General features: G+C 36.8%; 1 protein-coding gene across 1 annotated transcript in view; it reads left to right on the top strand.

Annotated features, from left to right (window-relative positions):
- LAMA4 (laminin subunit alpha 4) overlaps positions 1-21,326 on the top strand; it is a 147,553-nt gene that overhangs the window by 114,781 nt on the left and 11,446 nt on the right. The window contains exons 22-31 of the mRNA XM_025864441.2: positions 627-760; positions 2,147-2,318; positions 6,869-7,000; positions 8,115-8,257; positions 9,862-10,000; positions 10,700-10,837; positions 12,486-12,619; positions 13,677-13,841; positions 14,643-14,796; positions 20,559-20,746. Of these exons, the coding sequence (XP_025720226.1) occupies positions 627-760; positions 2,147-2,318; positions 6,869-7,000; positions 8,115-8,257; positions 9,862-10,000; positions 10,700-10,837; positions 12,486-12,619; positions 13,677-13,841; positions 14,643-14,796; positions 20,559-20,746 (1,499 nt within the window). The remainder of the gene's footprint in view (positions 1-626; positions 761-2,146; positions 2,319-6,868; positions 7,001-8,114; positions 8,258-9,861; positions 10,001-10,699; positions 10,838-12,485; positions 12,620-13,676; positions 13,842-14,642; positions 14,797-20,558; positions 20,747-21,326) is intronic.

Below are 21,326 nucleotides of genomic sequence, written 5' to 3'. Positions count from 1 at the left end.
ATTCATTTCATTCAGATACATGTATATGTAATTGATGTTACCCCCACCCACTACTGCAAGAGTGTGTGGACCTTGTGGGTTTGCTAGGTTCACAATGACATTTCAATACCTCAGTTATTTCAACTAATATAGACATGAAATAAAATACTTGGGATGAGGAAAGGGGTGGACCTAGGCTGGAGTATGAGACCTGGTGAAGGGCAAGTAAATGAAAGGCCCAGATAGGGAGATAGGGAGTTGATGTAGGATTTCGATCCCAAGGCTCTTACTTATGAGTTACAGGCATATTATTGAACCTCTCTGAGAATTACTTTCCTTCTGTTAATATGAAAACAGGAATACCTACTGCAAAGAGCTGCTGAAAGAATTGATTTTGGTACTGAATTCGCTGTTCAGTATGTGACTGATACATAGTATATACTCAACAAATCCCATTCTCTCTACTATATATGCACAACTGAAAAGTCATTGTTTATCTAAATTATCTGGCCCAGAGGAGACACAGGTCTAGAAAGATATTTATATATATGGGCAGTTCCCCTTGACCCATTATCTATCCCATTGTCTGTTCTGTATCATCTGGGTGAAATGCGATCATGGGGTAATTGACTTTGTCTGTTGCACAGCTCCCAGCAAGCTTAAACCTGCCTGGCTTCGTTGGCTGCCTGGAATTAGCCACTTTGAATAATGATGTGATCAGCTTGTACAACTTTAAGCACATCTATAACATGGATCCCTCCAAGTCAGTACCCTGTGCCAGGTAAGAAAGTGTTAAGAGTACTAAAGACTTTGATAGCCATGTGAGAGCAGCAGATGAAACAAATGCGGATCAATATTCAGGTTCTCAATTTTTTCTTTGGGGAAACCAGTCTTGAAATTGCATAATAATCATGCCTGCAAAAATCATATCAGTTCTTCTCTATCACAGAAGATCATGTACAATTATTAAAAGTGTTAAACAACTTGTTTGCAGCTTTAATTGAGGATTCCAGAGGCTATGGGGCACCTGGGTGGCTTAGTCAGTGAAGCTGACTAAGGCAGCTGACTGCTGCCTTCGGCTCAGGTCATGGTCCCTGATCCTGGGATTGAGCCCTGCATCGGGCTCCTTGGTTATCGGGGAGCCTGCTTCTCCCTCTGCCTGTCCCTCCCCCTGCTTGTGCTCTCTCTCTCTGACAAATAAATAAAATCTTAAAAAAAAAAAAAAAGGATTCCAGAGACTGGAAACTTCTGTTGTCTTAGCACAAAGGGTAGAAAAGAAATCCATTCAAAATAACTCATTAGGATAAAGAAGATGTGGTATACACACACACACACACACACACACACACACACACACAATGGAATACAATGAAATCTTGCCATTTGCAACAATGTGAATGGATCTAGAGAGTATAGTGCTAAGCAAAATAAGTCAGTCAGAGGAAGACAAATACCGTATGTTTCACTCATATGTGGAATTTAAGAAATAAAACAGATGAACACGGGGCGGGAGAGAGAGAGGCAAACCAGAAAACAAACTCTTACCTATAGAGAACAAACTGAAGGTTGCTGGGGGGAGGTGGGCAGGCGGATGGCCTAGATGAGTGATAGGCATTAGGAGGACACTTTCTGTGATGAGCACTGAGTGTTGTATGTAAGGGATGAATCACTAAATTCTAAACCTGAAACTAAAAAATTTAAAAAATAAAAAATAAAACCATTCATTTAACTTACCTGTAAATACTTCTCCATGTCTTCCATGTAGACATCGTAACTTTGTTTATTTTTTTTTCAAGTTTTTATTTAAATTCCAGTTAGTTAACATACAGTGTAATATTAGCTTCAGGTGTAGAATTTAGTGATTCATCACTTACAACACCCAGTGCTCATCACAGCAAGTGCCCTCCTTAATGCCTATTATCCCTCCAGCCCGTCTCCCCCCACCACCGCCCCTCCAGCAATCCTCAGTTTGTTCTCTATAGTTTTCTGGTTTCTGGTTTGCCTCTCTTTTTTTCCCCCTATGTTCATCTGTTTTGTTTCTTAAATTCCACATATTTAAATGCTGTAAGGTCCATGGAAGATGTCATGACATTGGGATGAAAAGGCCTCATGTGAAAAGCGTAATGCAAACTGTCATGTTCTTATGATCCTTGCATTTTTATTTCAGAGATAAACTGGCCTTCACTCAGAGTCGGGCCGCCAGCTACTTCTTCGATGGCTCTAGTTACGCCGTGGTAAGGGATATCACAAGGAGGGGGAAATTCGGTCAGGTGACTCGCTTTGACATAGAAGTTCGAACACCAGCTGACAATGGCCTTGTGCTCCTGATGGTCAATGGAGTGAGTAAAAATAAAAGTCCTTTATCTTCTCTGTTATATCCTCTACTTTCTTCTATGCATATTCCTAGGAACCTTCCCAGGTTGAGTATGTCATGCCACCAACCTGAAGTTTTCGTTTAGAAAGCAAAATTGGATTTCTTTTTCTTTAGGGAAGTGATGTCAGTAATAAGTAATTACTGCAGCTCTGAAATGCATTTTTGGATGTATGTTAAATATAACCCCCTTTAATAAATTAGGGAATCTTGCAGAAAATCAGCACCAAGATCTAGGTGGGTAGTGTGTCTGCAGAAATTTAGCACTGACTTTTTTACATCATATGCCTATATCAGTTAAAAAACAATAGCATGCTTACTATAAATATATGCATTTCTTTATTAATGATATACATCAAAGTGTGAAATAATGTACTTTATTAATGATTTTTCATAATAATATTCCATATTTTATTATAGAGATAATATTCAAAACTAGGAATAAGAGACAATTTGTATAAAGATAAAATATTGAATAAAAATAAATACAACTTTAAAATAAAGATGAAATAAAATAAAATTATTTTCTATTTGTTAATGGTATAAATATTAATAGCAGTGTTAGTAAAAACAATGTAATTAAATATGTCTATGTTTTTTGGAAGTCTCATTAAGTCTTTGAGATACAGTTACTCAAAAGTCTTATCTTAAGTCCAGTTGATTTCAATACTAAGTTTTATTGACTGTCAAAACTGAACAAAGTACCTCAAAAATAAACACGTAAGATGTGTATCACTGGCTATGCTTACTAAATCATAATACCATTTTTCAGTCTTTTTCACTAATTGGCAAAAGTTTTCTTTGAATTTGGCTGGTATGTTTCCATCTTTTCTGATGTCAGTTCTTGCTAGCTAATCAGATGTTGCATCATTTGATAAACTTTAGCAAAAGAACTCAAGACCATTGAAATCTTTATTTAAAATATTTTTAGGGTGCCTGGGTGGCTCAGATGGTTAAGCATCTGCCTTCGGCTCAGGTCATGATCCCAGGGTCCTGGGATCGAGTCCCGCATCAGGCTCCCTGCTCCTTGGGAGCCTGCTTCTCCCTCTGCCTCTCTCTCTCTCTCTCTCTGTCTCTCATGAATAAGTAAATAAAAAGAAAAAAAAAACACTGGAAACCTGATAATAATATTAAAAAATAAATAAATAAATAAAAATAAAATATTTTTAAACAGGTTAGAAATTTTTTTCTAAAATTATTTTAATAGTGCAGATATGAGAGTTTTTATAGATAGTATACATTGTTTTCATCAACAAATTCATTTAACAATAGAAAATTTTACAAATATGTTTTTTAAAAACCATCTCTCCAGAGTACAACTTTCTTCAAGAAAGTTACTTTCTCTTCAGTAATCTGTTGCATTCCTATACACTAATAATGAAGCAACCGAAAGAAAAATTAAGAAAAAAATCTCATTTGTAATTGCACCAAAAATAATAAAATATCTAGAAATAAACTTAACCAAAGAGGCGAAAGGTCTGTACTCTGAAAACTATAAAACACTGATGAAAGAAATTAAATAGGAGGACATTCCATGCTCATGGATTAGAAGAATAAATATTGTTAAAAGTCTATACTACTCAAAGCAGTCTATGGATTTAATGGAATCCCTATCAAAATGCCAACAGCATTTTTCACAAAACTAAAAAAAAATCCTAAAATTTGTATGGAACCAGAAAAGACCCTGAATAGCCAAAGCAATCTTGAAAAAGAAAAACAAAACCAGAGGTCTCATAATTCCAGTGCAAGTTATATTACAAAGCTGCAGTAATCAAAACAGTATGGTGCTGGCACAAAAATAGACACATAGATCAATGGAACAGAATGGAAAACTCAGAAATAAACTCACAACTCTATGGTCAATTAATCTTCAACAAAGGGTAAATGAATACACAATGGGGAAAAGACAGTCTCTTCAACAAATGGTGGTGGGAAAACTGGACAGCTACATGCAAAAGAATGAAACTGGACCACATTCTTAAACCATACACAAACATAAACTCAAAATGGGTTAAAAACCTAAATGTGAGACCTGAAACCATAAAAATTCTAGAAGAGATAACAGGCAGTAATGTCTCTGACATTGGCCATAGCAACATTATTCTAGCTGTGTCTCCTTAGGCAAGGGAAAAAAGCAAAAGTAAACTATTGGGACTACATCAAAATAAAAAGCTTCTGCACGGTGAAGGAAACAAGCAACAAAACTCAAAGGCAGCCTATGGAATGGGAGAAAATATTTCCAAATGACATATCTGATAAAGGGTTAGTATCCAAAATATATAAAGAACAGATACAACTCAACACCCAAAAAAACAAATAATCCAATTTAAAAATGGGCAGAAGACATGAACAGACATTTCTCCAAAGAAAACATCCAGATGGCCAACAGACACATGAAAAGATCTCAATCTCACTCATCATCAGGGAAATGCAAATCAAAACTACAATGAGAAGAAAGAAAAACTACAATGAGGTATCACCTCACACATGTCAGAATGGCTGAAGTCAAAAACACAAGAAACAGGTGTTGGTAAAGAAGTGAACAAAAAGGGACCCTCTTGCACTGTTGGTGGGAATGCAAACTGATGCAGCCACTGTGGAAAACAGTATGGAGGTTCCTCAAAAAATTAAAAATAGAACTACCCTTTGATCCAGGGATCACTACTGGGTATTTACCCAAAAAATACAAAAATGCTAATTCAAAGGAAGACAAGCACCCCTATGTTTATAGCACCATTATCTACAATAGCCAAGTTATGGAAGCAGCCCAGGTGTCCAATGATAGGTGCATGAATAAAGAAGATGTGGTTTATATATACAATGGAATATTATTCAACCTTAAAAAAGAATAAAATCTTGCCATTTGCAATGACATGGATGGAGCTAGAGAATATAATGTTAAGCAATATAAGTCAGTCAGAGAAAGACAAATACCATATGATTTCACTCACAAGTGGAATTTAAGGAACAAAACAAACAAGCAAAGGGGAAAGAAAAGAGAGAGACACACACACACACACACAAACCAAGAAACAGACTCAACTATTGAGAACAAACTGATGGTTACCAAAGGGTAAGTGTGTGGGGGGATGCGAGATGGGAATTAAGGCGTGCACCTGTTGTGATGAGCACCAGCTGATGTATGGAAGTGTTGAATCACTATAGTGTATGCCTGAAACTAATATAATACTGCTTGTTAACTATACTGGAATTAAAATAAAAAATAACAAAAATTTTAAAGAGTTATTTTTCATGCATTGTTATAATAATACCCCTCCCTTGAAATGAGAGATCAAGTATTTTTTTAAATAACCAGTAAGTTTCATAGTACTGAAAGACATTTGTCATGACAAATGAAGGTCAACAAATTTATAATTACTCATTTTATAAAGAAAATGTGTAACCCTCCTTAAACTTGACAGCATTTTTAGTCATTTGCAAGAAGTAATTTGCAAACATCAGTGTCTCAAAAATATTTTCACATCACTGCATCTCAAAAGAAAATCATTATAAATATTCTATTATTTAAGTCTTCTCACATGTAAGTCTGTGTAACCAGGCACACCTAAACTGCAATAAACCGCAATAGGGCTAAAAGCAAAGAAATGGGTGAGGGGCCACCGCCAGGCTTCAAGTGTGAAACTGTGCTCTCAAAGCCTCACATACCATGTGAAGCCCATGAAAACCTGTCCAAAGAAGAAAATGAAGGCCCAGCTCAGTCCATGTATTAAATACTAAAAGTTAACTTTTTCTCCATTTTAAGAGTTTTTAAATTAGTATAAATGGAAGTTGAAATATTTTCTTTCTTTCCCCTAATTTATCATTTTCCATTTCTCAGGAGAATACAAACTCCACTCAAGAGATCACTTTCTGATAAATAGGAACCTTGCCACAATACCTTATTTTTCAAATCCATTCAGTTCTTCTGTCTGCAAACTATCTTCCAAAACAAGCAGGCCTGACCAGTAAGATACCTGAGTGTTACAGAATGACTTTGTTCTTGAACATCATATGGTCCAAGTGCATAATCATTTCACGTTTATTTACATACATCCAGTGTTTCCAAATAATGTCCTTTTTCTTATATCTATATTTGCTGATAATTTTTTCATATTCTTCTCAGCAAACCTTGGAATTATTTTTCAGTATTGCTAATTTTCCTCTTAAAATGAAATGCACTCACATCTGTTAGCCTGTTATAATTTTCAGACGTTTTCAAGATTTTTAAAAGGTCAATAAGATAAACTTAAAATTTCATTAATTCATCAGGTAAATAAGAAGCAGAAGATAGCTGTTTTAAATTGTGTATGAATATTAACACTTTGGTATATTAATGTGAGACCTAACTGCTGATAGGGATGGAGTCGCGATTTTAATTTTATAATAAGAATTTCATGAGACTTCCTTAGTCTTCAGTTTCAATAATAAAGAATACAGTGTTATTCTCAAATTCAGCTAAATCTGCACTTTCATAATAGCCGTTGTTTGTATCTCATAATTTCTTCTTTCTCTCCACAGAGTATGTTTTTCAGCTTGGAAATGCGCAATGGTTACCTACATGTGTTCTATGACTTTGGATTTAGCAATGGCCCTGTGCATCTTGAGGACACATCAAAGAGAGCTCAAATTAATGATGCAAAATACCATGAGGTATAAATATTGCAATTTGTGTGGTTTGTTTGTTTTGTTTTACTTGTACTTAGACCTATTGATCTAATCAGATGGTCAAATGACATAGGTGGGAAAGTAATTAAACTGAACACCTGTACTTCTAAAATCCAACTGAAGGACCCCATCTACTCAACTCCAGGATAACATTTGCTTTAAAAGAATGAATGTTTTTGTCATATTGATGTTTTCTAATGAAAGAGTCACTGGAAGATTCATTTTAATTGCTTCATTGACCAAAAGACTCCTGCTCGGTGTCTTGATTACAATGGCACTCCATAAGATTCTTTTATACATCTGTTGAAAATGCCAGAGTGTAGACACACAGCCATTTTTAAATGTATCCTTTGAGCACTACTAAATGTAAAAAGAGTAGATGGTAAGCAAATAGAGAATTTCCTTGTAAAGCATTTATCCAGAATTTAGAAAATACTAGCACAGATTTCCTTATAAAGAGAGCCCACAAGGAATGCTCTTTAACTTTGAAACAGTTGTACAGCGTACTGATAATATACTTCATCTATTTTCATCAACAACTACTTTGAATCTACAATTGAGTAAAATGTATAAAATGCATATCTTTTAAGTTAAAACAAAATGCAGAGAGTAGGAGGCTATATTTCTCTTTTCAGTTCAAATTTCATGGCCTCCATGAGGATGGTCTACAATAGAAGAATATTTTAACTATATTGCTGACTAGCATTTTGGCAGAATCATTAAAGCTTTTCACTGTGTCACTAAAACAATGACACCTGGTAACATGCAGTCTGGGTCCAAAAGTTCCCTGTTTATAGTTTTTTCCTGAATCCCCTCAAAGGGGCAAAAGAAAACAACTGGTCTCCTGACAAAAATATTTTTTGGTCTAGCTCCTTCTACATATGGTAATCCTTCTCCAGAAAATGTGAGCTTCTGGTTATTTAAGTATAAGTGTTCATGTCTATAAGAAAGGCATATCTATTCCCCATTTTGTGAACAAACAAGCAGAAGAACATGGGGGCCCAGCTGTTATAACCAGAATAATTAAACTATATAGTCATCTTCAAAAAGTTGATTATTAAACAATGATCAAGACTTAACTATATATTATGTCTCCTAGATCTCAATCATTTACCACAACGATAAGAAAATGATTTTGGTGGTTGACAGACGACATGTCAAGAGCATGGACAATGAAAAGATGAAGATACCTTTTACAGACATATACATTGGAGGGGCTCCCCCAGAAATTTTACAATCCAGGTAAGCTGTTTTTGTTAATTAGCTGTTGTTCCTAATGATGTACTGGGCTGAGTATTCACCATCCAGGAGAGGTCTAGTAAAAGTTTAAGGCATTCCCACTTGCTGCTTCTAGGCATGCACACAGGCACATGCACACACACTCATGTACCCTCATGACCTCCTTAAATTAGCATCTTCTAGATGAGATCTACAGGTTTCTTTAGTCTTTAATCTTAGAACATAGTCTAAGTCTAATGTGATATTTCTTATCTGCAAACGGAAAGACAGAGCATGTGTATTGTGTGAAAATGAAGAATTGTGTCCCTTTACTTTTATTTCAGTCTTAATTTAAGCTTCTTTGAACTCTCAAATAGCATCTGAGGTTACAAACATTTTTAAGCTTATCCAAGGGGTTATGAATTATGTATCATTACAGTTTTATTCTCATGTATTTAAAAATTTATCTCTTATTACAATCAAGTCATAGCATCAGACACCCTTGAAACTGAGAGGCAACTTTAGGATATTCCAGCCTGGTCATTCTCAACCCTAGTTCTCCTTAGAATAACCTGGAGAACTTTTATAAACACCATTACACATAACCACTCTCCAGAAATTCTAATTGGTCTGGGATGAGGCCCCAACCTCAAACTTCTTTTCCAAATTAGATACCCTCTTAGCTCCTTCAACAACTCCACATGGGACTTTTAACTGTTATGGTTGTCATTGTATACCCCAAACTGTTAGTTACCACAGTCCTCTAGGTGTGATCTTAATGGAAGAGAATATAGTGGGACTGTTATTCTTTAGTTTGCCAGTGTTCATTTAAAATGCATTGAAACCATTGTAATTTGATCAAAACTAATTTCATAGTCATTCAATATTTGATAATATGCTCTTGGGCGCCTCCTATATACTAGGCATAATGATAGGTACTGGGATTACAGTACAAATCAAAATGTCATCCCTGATTTCAAAGATAAAAGATTTCTTACTTTCCTATTAATCCAAAAGCTCAACATTCACTAGAATATTCCTCTAGCCTTAGTTGATTATAGTGTGTTTCAAAAAAGCCAAGAAGATGAGTTCATGACTTTAATCCAATTCACTTGGGAATGGATTAGTGGAAGACTGAAGACCTAGATTCAAATCCTAACTTACCACTTGTGACATTAAAAAAAAACAAAAACAAAAACAAACAAATAAAAAGATTTTGATGTTTCTTAGTTTCATTTTATAGGTTAAACCATGTGAAGTTGCCAAGAGTTGACCATTTTTGACCTAAAATACATCAGTTCCGTATGGTTCAATCTATTAATCATCTGTAAAAGGGAAATAATAGCCTTTCCTTTTATATCACAGAATTTTTATCAACATGAAATGAGCTAATGTAAGTTAAAGTATCTTGAAAACTATAAAGAAGTAAACAAATTGGCTTGATGCAGAATAAAGCTGTTCTATAGGCAAAGATTAGACATTACTGTGTGCTTATGAAAGAAAGCATGAGGATATGAATAATTACAAAGCTACTAAACATGACTATAAATAAAATCAAATTTCATATCCCACATATGCAGGGTAACATCAACATCATCATATCACTGAAGACTAATTTTCTTTTCCAGGACCCTCAGAGCGCACCTTCCCCTAGATGTCAACTTCAGAGGATGCATGAAGGGTTTCCAGTTCCAAAAGAAAGATTTCAATTTATTAGAGCAGACAGAAACCCTGGGAGTTGGTTATGGATGCCCAGAAGACCCTCTTGTAAGTACCAGTCAATCAAAAGCACTTTAATAAATAGACACACACAGACATACACAAATAAATAGACATAAAACTTATCATTCTCAAACGCTGGAAGAGCTTTTTTCAGCTTCTCTGTGAGCTTAAGTACACCTTGGACTCCTTTCTGCCACCAGCAAAAAGGAGAAACATTGAAGTGCCTGGATGGCTCAGTCGTTAAGAGTCTGCCTTTGGCTCGGGTCATGATCCCAGGGTCCTGGGATCAAGCCCCGCATCGGGCTCCCTGCTCCATGAGAGGCCTGCTTCTCCTTCTGCCTCTGCCTGCCTCTCCCCCTGCTTGTGCTCGCTCTCTCTGTCAAAAAAATAAATAAAATCTTAAAAAAAAAAGGAGCAACATTAAGCTAAAAAAGCATGTGGGGCTTCCTCTGTGACTTGTCCATTTGCTTCAGTTTTCAATGGGTGGGGCTTCGAAAGCCCAGAGAGGCTGTGCGGGCATATTTACTCAGTCAGGGTGGAGGAAGTGGAGAAGCTAAAACCTCATCAGCTAGAGGCACACAGAAGGACCTGTTACCATGCCTGAATTTCAGTATAAACCGGAAGTTAAAACATAAACTATTAATATAGAAACCAGTAAACAAGGGCTTTGCTGTGTGAGAAATTGACATTTTAAGCATTTGACAATTATCACAAACACTATATTCACTTTTTTTTGCCACGCAGATATCTCGCAGAGCATATTTCAATGGGCAGAGTTTCATTGCTTCAGTTCAGAAAATATCTTTCTTCGATGGCTTCGAAGGAGGTTTTAATTTCCGAACATTACAGCCAAATGGGCTACTATTCTATTATGCTTCAGGAGTAAGTATTTCTTTTTCCCTATGGGAACTTTTTTGCGATAATTGTTTTGTCTATTAAAAATACTGTTTAAGCATGTTAAAAGTGATTTTCGATTCAGATTAATTTTGATTCACATGAGCACACACAGAATGCCTCATTTCAGACACTTTATAATTATGTATATTGCATATCAGGAGTTCTGAACCTAGGATACATAGACCCACCCCTCAGTAGTTCAGGGAGAAAATTCAGTGTGTCTGTGGACCTAGGTCAGAAAAAATTAAGATTTTTTTTTTTAATTTTATTTTTCTCAAACTAAAATTTAGCATTTTCTTCAATTACAAATGTCAGCAACAAACCACAGTAATATTTGCAGAACCTGTTACTTTATCATTAATAAAAATCACAGGTATTTTTCATTTCAAATAATAGTTGCCACAGATATCTCAAAATATCAGTTTTGCTCATTGCTACTTTTAAATTACAGTAGTTATTAGGTCTGTTGAGAGATTTTATAATTTAACACTTTGATAAAGAAGTACATATATTACTATATCACAGATTTATTGTCTTAATATTTTGAAACTGTATCTCAGTGTAATTGGTTTCCTTTGTATCCCTAGATATTTTGTTTGATGCATTTTAAAATGTTACTTTTGAAAGGGCCGTGTATATCACCAAAGTGCATAGCACAAAAAATGTTAAGAACCTCTGTGTACATATACAAATACGTATGTGACTTTTTTGTAAAATAATAAAAGGAACATACTTCTCTGTTCTTGGACTGGTTATAGAACACTTGAACTCACCTTCTAAAGATATATTATTTCAAAAATAAAATAAGATATCCAGAGGTTTGGTGACCCCAAGACCCAACCAATTTAGCTCTGAAAAGGTCATCAACAATATGTACACTGATAGAGCAGGTCATAATATAATATGTAAAAGCAGCTCTTTTCATACTTACTACCTTGTATCTGTTACATTTATATTGAATTCAATTTAAATCAGTAGCAACTGTGAGAATTTATCCAAAGCACTTTGTAGGACCTCCACCATCAAACCTGCCTCAGATTACCATGGTTAGTTAAATAACACTTTTTGTCCACAAAAAAAGTAATTATGTTGAGGGCTGTGCCCTCAACTGTAGAGGTCAGTGCCCCTGTAAGGGAAGAGAAGCAAGGTTATCAATTCACCAATATTTTAAACAATCAATAAGCAAATTCAGAAAAAGAACTGTTAACTTGTGCTCTTTTTCTATTTCTCTTCCACCTCTATAGATGAAAAGTAAAACACCTAAAAAGCCAAACTGGCAAATTAACCCTTGCCTGGTCATCTACCTACATCCACAAGGAGATTCGAGTATCGCCTTTCCCAGAGGGGAGACTAAAGACAGAATAGCAATGCCCGAGTTAGGGAAGGCGTTAGCGCTGAGACAACTCTCAGCATGACAAAATCACCAGAAATCTTCAATTCTCCATTGAAATGTTTCTAATTTTGTCGACGACACCAGTATAAGCAATATTCTGTCGTTGTTGTTTTCATAGAAATCATTTCACAAGCAAACTTGCCACACACTGGGTGTTCCTTTAAGCAATACCATGAAGTAAACATGTCCATCTTTTGGATCCCTGGCCTTCCCATTTAAAACCTTGTGCTTGAATTTCAGTCGGATGTGTTCTCCATCTCGTTGGATAACGGCACTGTGGTCATGGATGTCAAGGGAATCAAGGTGCGGTCGGCCGAGAAGCAGTACAATGACGGGCTGTCCCACTTCGTCATTACCTCTGTCACACCCGCAAGGTACAGCTCCTCACTTTATATTCTTCCCACCAGATGCCTTTATTCGTAGGGCATGATTCTGCTAAATGACCACTATGAATAATAGACTATTGCTTTTCCAGTGCTTAAAAAAAATGGTAGAGGGAACAACCTTCATTCTTTTAAAAAGAAGTTGCTATTAATTTTCAAGACATAAATCACTATATAATCACTTAACAGGAATATAAAGGGTTTTTTCCAATAAAACCACAGGCTACAAACCTTCTTGAGGGAAGTGCCTACACACAGTACTCACTGAATGGAGCGCAGTGTTTTGCACATAGAAGGAGATCCGCAAACATTGGTTTCATTTCGATTTTTAATTAAGCAATTGAGAACTCTACATTTATTGCATTTTAAAAGCTCTAGCTTTATTTTTTAAATATGTAATAATGAATTTCTTTTTCATAAGAAGAAAGATTTCTGGAATAAGAAATAAATTTCTGTTGTAGGCAGCTGCTATTCTATGTCCACTTTTGTGGAGCCCTCCCATTACAAAAAAACACATTAATCAGCCTTTCTAGACTCCATTTCCAATTATGCTCAAAACCACTCCATATGCTTCACAATGAAAACAGGCTCCCCAAATGCAATTAAATAATCACCATGAGTTACGTTCTGCTTTTTCCACAAAAAAAAAAAAAATACTGTAATTAATTATCTGAGCTTCTTGTTTTTAGGGGTTTGGAGAGTCTTTTCTGCATATAAAAATATTCACCTGGGGCACCTGGGTGGCTCAGATGGTTAAGCTCAGGTCATGGACCCAGGGTCCCTACAGGGCGGGGAGCCTGCTTCTCCCTCTCCTTCTACTGCTCCCCCCACTTGTGCTCTCTCGCTCTCTCTATCAAATAAATAAATAAAATCTTAAAAAAAATATTCACCTATTTTATCCCAGACCTCACGAAGAGTCCGGCAAATTGTTATCTTTTCACTAGCCAGAATGTTCTATGTCAATTCCATGAGAAAACCTGCAACCTAGAATGGAACTCCAGGTAAAAGAGTAGCAGTGTGGTGTGTAAAGAAGCTTTTTCCTTTGCAGATATGAACTGATAGTAGATAAGAGCAGACTTGGGAGTAAAAACCCTACAAAAGGGAAAGTGGAACAGACACAAGCTGGTGAAAGGAAGTTTTACTTCGGTGGCTCACCCATCAGTCCCCAGTATGCTAATTTCACTGGCTGTATAAGTAATGCCTACTTTACCAGGTAGGATATTTTTATTATTCATAAGTCTGCATGACTGATAAAAAAAAATCAAGTCAATAATGAGAATGTTTACATTATTAAAACTGAGAACTGTGAAATTTATGAGAAGCAATAAAGGGTAGTAATTAAAAGCTTGCATGTGCTCGAGCAACTGACATGCTTAGGTTTGTGTGTAGGTTTCTTGCCTTTAAATTTCTGTATGCCCTTGGCTAAGTCAACCTTCGTTTCTTCTCTGCCAAAATGCAGATAATAATAATGCCTGCCTCCTTGTTATGACGATTTAATGAGATAATGTGCATAAAGTACCTGGCATACGGCAAGCTATAAATATTAGATGCAATTATATCTGTACTTATTAATGGTGTAACACAGAGTAACATACCCAAATCCTTGTCAGAGGTTTAAGAAAGTCTTCTTAATGCATCACTTTAAACAAAGCCATTAATCTAGGTCCTTAACAAAGACAGTAAGTGCTCCCTGAGTACGAGAGCAAGCAAGGGAGAAACTTAATACATATCGACTAACACCGAGGCAGTACCAATCATCCAGAGTGTGGTGAGGGAAAAGATGTTCATCTGTCAGAATGTGCTGCTGCCAGGCAAAATTATCCATGAATTGTTAAATGGTCATGTAAAAGGTTCTCCTTAAGATAGTGGTTGATAGATACAGACCCATCACACACACACACACACACACACACACACACACACAATTTTAATTGCCAAATTCTTCCACTTCCGTAGTTTTCATCATGTAATTCTGAACAACATTTTAAGGTTTTTTTTCCCCTCTGCTACATAGGTTGGATAGAGATGTGGAAGTCGAAGATTTCCAGCGATATTTGGAAAAGGTGCACACTTCTCTTTTTGAGTGTCCTATTGAGTCTTCGCCTTTGTTCCTCCTCTACAAAAAAAGGAAAAATTCCTCAAAGCCTAAAACAAGTCAGAATAAAAAGGTAAATGATAATGCTGTGCCAAATTCTCAACTGCCCTCGCATTCCATGCACACATCTAGACACTGATGCTTCATAAAATTCACTCCAGTTTGCAACTGTGTGTACATATGAAAGGTGGGATTCTTCTATCTGATATCGTTGTTTATCAGTTTAGTGTATCAATCTTTATTCCCAAAGAAACAGTTTGAGTCAGCTTTTATTCCATACTGTCCAGTGCTTTTCATTACAATGGTTGAAATTGCTCCATACTCAACCATTTGTATATATAATGTGTATTATTTAGTACTGTAATTCTCAGTATCACTTGCTTTTATGTAACGATCTCGGGCTTCTGTCACAGGCCTGGAAATTATTAAAGTTTCTGATCTCATCCTGTTTTCCCCTCCTTCCTTGCCCTTCACTTCAACCACTCATAGGCACGGCTGATCCGTGGCATCAACTAGAGCTGCTCCACCAACAAAATCTTGAGTTCTTAAAGGGCATTCCCTGACTACTGGTTTTTTTTTTTTTTTTCTCATTCATTTACCTCCGGCACGTACATTACCGGCCTTCATTACAGATGAAACTTTCAATTCCTTCCCACTCTTTCAGGCTAATCCTCCCCACCCATCTTCCTGGTCCAATTTTAACAAGGCACTGGGATACCGCTCCTCCCACCCTGATCCAGGCCACCACCATCTCCCACCTGAGCCCTGGCAGATGCTCCCGATGGGCCTCCCGGCTTCCACCAGCTTCTCTGACGCACTGTCCCCTAGGCAACAGCCACATGCTTATACATATGTCACACTGTGGTACTCCCCTGCTCAAAGCGTGCCCCTCACACTGCACTCAGAGTAAAAGCTCCAGTCCCTACGATGTCATAAGAGGCTCTATATTATCCGGGCCCCTTTCCCTCACTCACTCTTCTGTCCACACTAGCACAAGCCACATGCACTGCTGCCCTAAGATCTTTCTTTCTGCCTGGACCACTCTTCCCCTAAACATCTGCAGGAATGGCTCTTCCTTCCAGGATTGCCCAGCCTTCGAGTGTTCCGTGAGGCCTGCCTTAACCCCCTAATTAATGCCACAGTGGCCTCCTGTCCTCCCCCAGTACTACCCATCTCCTTTGCCTTTCCTAGTTGTTCTTTTTTCTGTAGCACTTTTCACATTTTAATTTATTATAGACTATATTTCTTATGTTTGGTATTTACTCTCTATTTCTTCTGCTAGAATTCAAACTCCCTTTTTTTATTTGCTCACTGATGTGTCCTAAGAGCCTAGAACAATGCACATAATAGGTGTTTAATACATATTTAGCTATCTGCATCATAGGGTTGTTATAAAGATTAAATGAGTTGATGCATGAAATGCTCTACAAGCCTGGCATAGAGCAAAACATTCAATGAATAGTAGCTGTTAGATCTCTATAGAACCTTGTGAATGTTTCTGGTGGTTCAATTCCTAAAATAGAATTGCTTGGTTTAAGGGAATGTGCATTGTCAATATTGAGGCAATACTAATTTACACTCCTATGAACAGCATTTGAAAGAACCTATTGTCCCTCACAATTGCTAACACTGGATATGATCAAATTTTTATAATTTTTCCAATCTAATGGACAGATATGGCATCTCATTGTGGTTTTAACCTGCGTTTCCTTGAATGCTAATGTGGCTGAGCATCTTTTAGAGGAAAAACTGATTTCCCTCCAAGGCTGGCTTCTGACCCACCAGCAAGAAGAAAGCATCCGCACCACCTTCTCCCTTCTGATAGTTTTTCACTGGCCATTATATCTTGAGTGCTTCCCTATATATTTCAGTTTATGGGAACCACTTTTTTAGAACCCCCTTGCAACTCCTCCTTTGTTCACACATGATTTGTCAATGTTAATAGAATAGTTTTTTTATGCATAATCTAAAATTAGTAATTTTTCAGGATCCTCTCCTGATTTTCACATGGAAGACTTAAATGATTCAGGCAGAAAGATAATGTCCTATGACCTTTATGAAGGCTTTTACTAGAGGATAATATAAAGGATTTTTCAGAGGAGACTATAAAATTCTGATGAGATCTTACCATCACCTTCTCATATTGATGCTAAAAGGTTTATCCAGAAATTTTTCAGCTGGAACTTGAGGATGGGTCAGTGGATCATATGCAGCAGGTTAATATCATAGACTGATGAGGAAGATCATCCTAGAGCACACGCTTTGCCCCTTTAAATGAATGCAGTTTTCTATTTGAAGCTGTCTATCAAATGTAGTTTCCTAACAAATATCATACTTTCAAGGTTGCCATCAACAGCCCTTGGAACTATTAACATAAACTTTTCAGTATCATAGGAAACCTCTTAGCCTTTCTTGTAAAAAACCTTAAAAATTCAACTTCATAATAACAGATACACAATCACTATAGATTTCACTTCTATTTCTTGGTAATTAGAATGTCAAGTGTTTGCTAATCTTCTCTCATATTTGCCTTTGTATCAATAGCTTAAATAGCTACCCAGAAAAATGTGTGGCCGCTGGTTTAAACTTTTATCAAGGCCCATGCATAGCAATTTGGGCTTACAATAATTTATTTTCATAGTAACTTCCTAATATTCCATTTTATGTGTATATTTTAATTTATTTAACCATTAATAGACTTTCAGTGCTTTCCAATTTTCTCCCTTTATGGGTGAAGATCATTATACATCAGTCTTTGATTGCATTGCTGAATAAATCTTTACAAATTATTGTTAGAAATAAACTTACTGGGTCAGGGCAAACTACTTTCCAAAGAAGTAACTCTGCTTTCTACTCCCCCCATGAGTACACAGTACCTGTCTTACCATCTATGTTCTAGCCTGGAAATTTTTCATAATTTTTATGTTTTTAAATTGAATTGGGGACATGGTTTCTCATGTGGTGTTTCATGAGATAATGAAGATTTTATATATTACAGTAGACATCATTCTGGGGTATCCAGCCAACCACTTCCTTTTATGAGAATTGATTCCCTACACCCAGGGCAAGCCCAGTATTTTAGGTATGTGACCTCATCTACCTGGATATAGATGTTTGGACCAGGGTAGATCATGTGAACTAAGCTGGGCTATCAGATTTCCTTCCTTAGAAACTTAGAACCCAGAGACAGTAGTCTAGGCTGGTCATTGAATGGAAAACATGTAAGCCTAAATGCTCTATGTTAATCATGTACAGAGAAAAAAAGCTGCTATGTAGAAAGAGAAAAAGGCAGAAAGCTGTCCTGCAGAGAAAGAAAAATGAAAGCAGTCTGAGAAAAACAAAGCTGAGATACCAGAAACATTTGGAACAGGAGTGCCTTGATTCTTCCTAGCTTTGCAATTCCTGATTCTTGCCCCTGGTAGAATCCCGCTATACTATACTATCTTCCCTTGGATTGTGTAAGATACTCCCATATCCTTATAATGTATTGCCCTCTTTTGCTTAAGTAGCTCAACTAGTTTGGCTATTAAGTGAAACAAAAGAATCTTACTGCATTGAAACAGACCCCCAGAGGGCACCTGGGTGGCTCAGTCGGTTAAGCCTCTGCCTTCAGCTCAGGTCATGATCTCAGAGTCCTGGGATCAAGTCCTGCTTTGGGCTCCCTGCTCAGCGGAGAGCATGCTTCCCTCTCTCCCTCTACCCCTCCCTCTGCTTGTGCTCTCTCTCAAATAAATAAATCTGAAAGAAAGAAAGAAAGAAAGAAAGAAAGAAAGAAAGAAAGAAAGAAAGAAAGAAGGAAAGAAAGAAAGAAGGAAAGAAAGAAAGAAGGAAAGAAAGAAAGAAAGAAAGAAAGAAAGAAAGAAAGAAAGAAAGAAAAAGAAAGAAAGAAAGAAGAAAGGAAGGAAGGAAGGAGGGAAGGAAGGAAGGAAGAAAAGAAAGAGAAAGAAAGAAAGAAAGAGAAAGAAAGAAAGAAAGAAAGAAAGAAAGAAAGAAAGAAAGAAAGAAAGAAAGAAGAAAGAACAGAAGGAAGAAAGAAAGGAGAAAAAGAAAGAAAGAAAGAAAAGAAAGAAAGAAGAAAGGAAGGAAGAAAGAAAGAAAGAAGAAAAAGAAAGAAAGAAGGAAGGAAGGAAGGAAGGAAGAAAGAAGAAAGGAAGGAAGGAAGGAAGGAAGGAAGGAAGGAAGGAAGAAAGAAAGAAAGAAAGAAAGAAAGAAAGAAAGAAAGAAAGAAAGAAAGAAAGAAAGAAAGAAAGAAGAAAGAAAGAAAGAAAGAAAGAAAGAAAGAAAGAAAGAAAGAAAGAAAGAAAGAAAGAAAAAGAAAGAAAGAAAGAAAGAAAAAGAAAAAGAAAGAGAAAGAAAGGAAGGAAGGAAGGAAGGAAGGAAGAAAGAAAAAGAAGGAAAAACAAGGAAACAGACCCTCAGAGAAAAAAAATACACTGGTAAAGTCAGAGTCTAGTAGGGTTCAGAATCCCACATACACAGCTATTCTAGGTTAGTAAACTGAGTCTCTGTGTTACATGTTAGTGAAGTAATTGAATTATAACTTGTCTTAGTATTGGTATGATTATTATTCAGAGCGTATATCCACGGAGGATTTAGAGTGGTTGCCACATATAAATATACCAGAGTTGATTACTTTCTGCCGCAGACAAGAGACATGTCCTAATGGATTCCCACACGGAGGCAGAGAAAGGCAGGGCTGGTCACGGAGACCTCATAGTCCAGTGGCCCCCAGCTTTGCTGACCCTGCAGTTGATTCACAGTTGCTCTCTTCCCATAGCAAAGTGGATGCACTGACTGAGAAAGAGTGAGATCCTCTCCATAGCAATGGAAAGGAAGAGGAGCCGCCAGAGTTGGGGACTGGCCCTAACTCCCCACCAATCTCTCAGCCCCACCCTCCTAAAAACAAAACCCCATCCTCCAGCAAGGCATCAAAGGTCATTTCTATCTGGCAATAGTCTGTCTTCCAGTTTGCTATTTACTCGCCTGTTTTTCCAAATCAATTTTCAGTTCCTTAAAAAAAAGAAACTCACCTTTCGCTCCCCTTTCTCTTCCCCATCACACACAGCCCGTGGAGGGCATGCAGAAATACTCATGTCCTTCCACGTCATTTTTAGCTAGTAGGTATTCAGTAAATATTTGCTTGGATAAATGAATAAACGACAGGATGATAGATTTATTTGCATTTACTTTAATTTTGCTTCAAAAATTTAGACTAGATAACCTGAAATATTAGCCTATAGTCTCACAGCTCTTAATTTTAAAATCAGCAGTGCAATTTTAGGAGCACAAGGTAACTGTTCTATATCCTGTCACATAAAAGTTTACTACTTATCACCAAAAATATTCTTAAATATTTTGAAGGTGTTACTAAATATGTTAGTAAACAGCCTATATAAATAATAATGGTGAGTTAAAGAAATATTGTTGTCTATGATATGAGGGTTTTATTGATTGATTCCCCAGGGTTATTTTATTGTCAGTATTTCCATTTTTCACCATTGGCTAAAATGTGCATTTAATTTAAATGATAGAACAATTATCCCTGTGGCTTCAGGTTAGCTCTGCTCTACTATCACAGACGAGAATTTTGGATTTGTTAACATACTGTGTTTTCATTTGTTTGTTTGTTTGTTTGTTTAATACTACAGCTCCTGCTGTCATCTGCTTAAGGAAAGAGAGGGGCCTAATATTTCATGAATGGAAAATGCACAAATAATATACACTTTCAGTATTTTTTATTTTTATTTTTATTAATGATAAAGAAATCACAAAGGAACATTTGCTACTAGTATATCAGTTTTATCCCTTAATATGATTTATTTCCTATTCTTACAGGGAGAGAAAAGTAAAGATGCACCTTCGGGGGATCCTGCCAGCCTGAAGTTCCCAGAGAGGAATGTTCCAAGGGATTCTTACTGCCACCTTTCCAACAGTCCTAGAGCAATAGAGCATGCTTATCAGTATGGAGGGACAGCCAACAGCCGCCAAGAGTTTGAACACTTAAAAGGAGATTTTGGTGAAAAGTAAAGTAACACACTATCCTTCCAGAAACTTTAGGCCATGGCTGGACTTCATTTGCCACATGCCATCTTTTTCCTGTGATCTTTCCTTTCTGTGCCACTTAATCCTATTATTTTATCACCAAAATAAATGCTAAAATACTAAACGATTCTTACTTTCCAATATAGTACATTCTCTGCGACTTTCTTCCCAAAAGTAAGATGCATCAATTTGTTGCATCTTAGGATGTGTCCTAGGAGTTTGCTGTATTTTTATCAAAAAGGAAAGGCATGGGACGCCTGGGTGGCTCAGTCGGTTAAGCGTCTGCCTTCGGCTCAGGTCATGATCCCAGGGTCCTGGGGTCGAGCCCCACATCAGGCTCCTTGCTGAGCAAGGAGCCTGCTTCTCCCTCTGCCTGCCTCTGTCTCTCTTTCTCTGATAAATAAATAAAATCTTAAAAAAAAAAAAAAAAGGAAAGGCAATCAAAAAAAGGAACACGGGGCACATTTCAAATGAGTCATCATCCAACCTTGATATTACCTTCCTTCCCCCCATATAAATTGCTTTCAGATTGAAAATGGGGGTGCCTCTGAACCGCTGGAA

This window comes from Callorhinus ursinus, unplaced genomic scaffold (assembly GCF_003265705.2).
Source record: "Callorhinus ursinus isolate GAN/ISIS: 27379988/994484 unplaced genomic scaffold, GSC_fseal_2.0 scaffold6, whole genome shotgun sequence".
NCBI lineage: Eukaryota > Metazoa > Chordata > Mammalia > Carnivora > Otariidae > Callorhinus > Callorhinus ursinus.
Note: the sequence above shows the minus strand (reverse complement) of the source record. Positions and strands in the feature narration are given on the sequence as shown.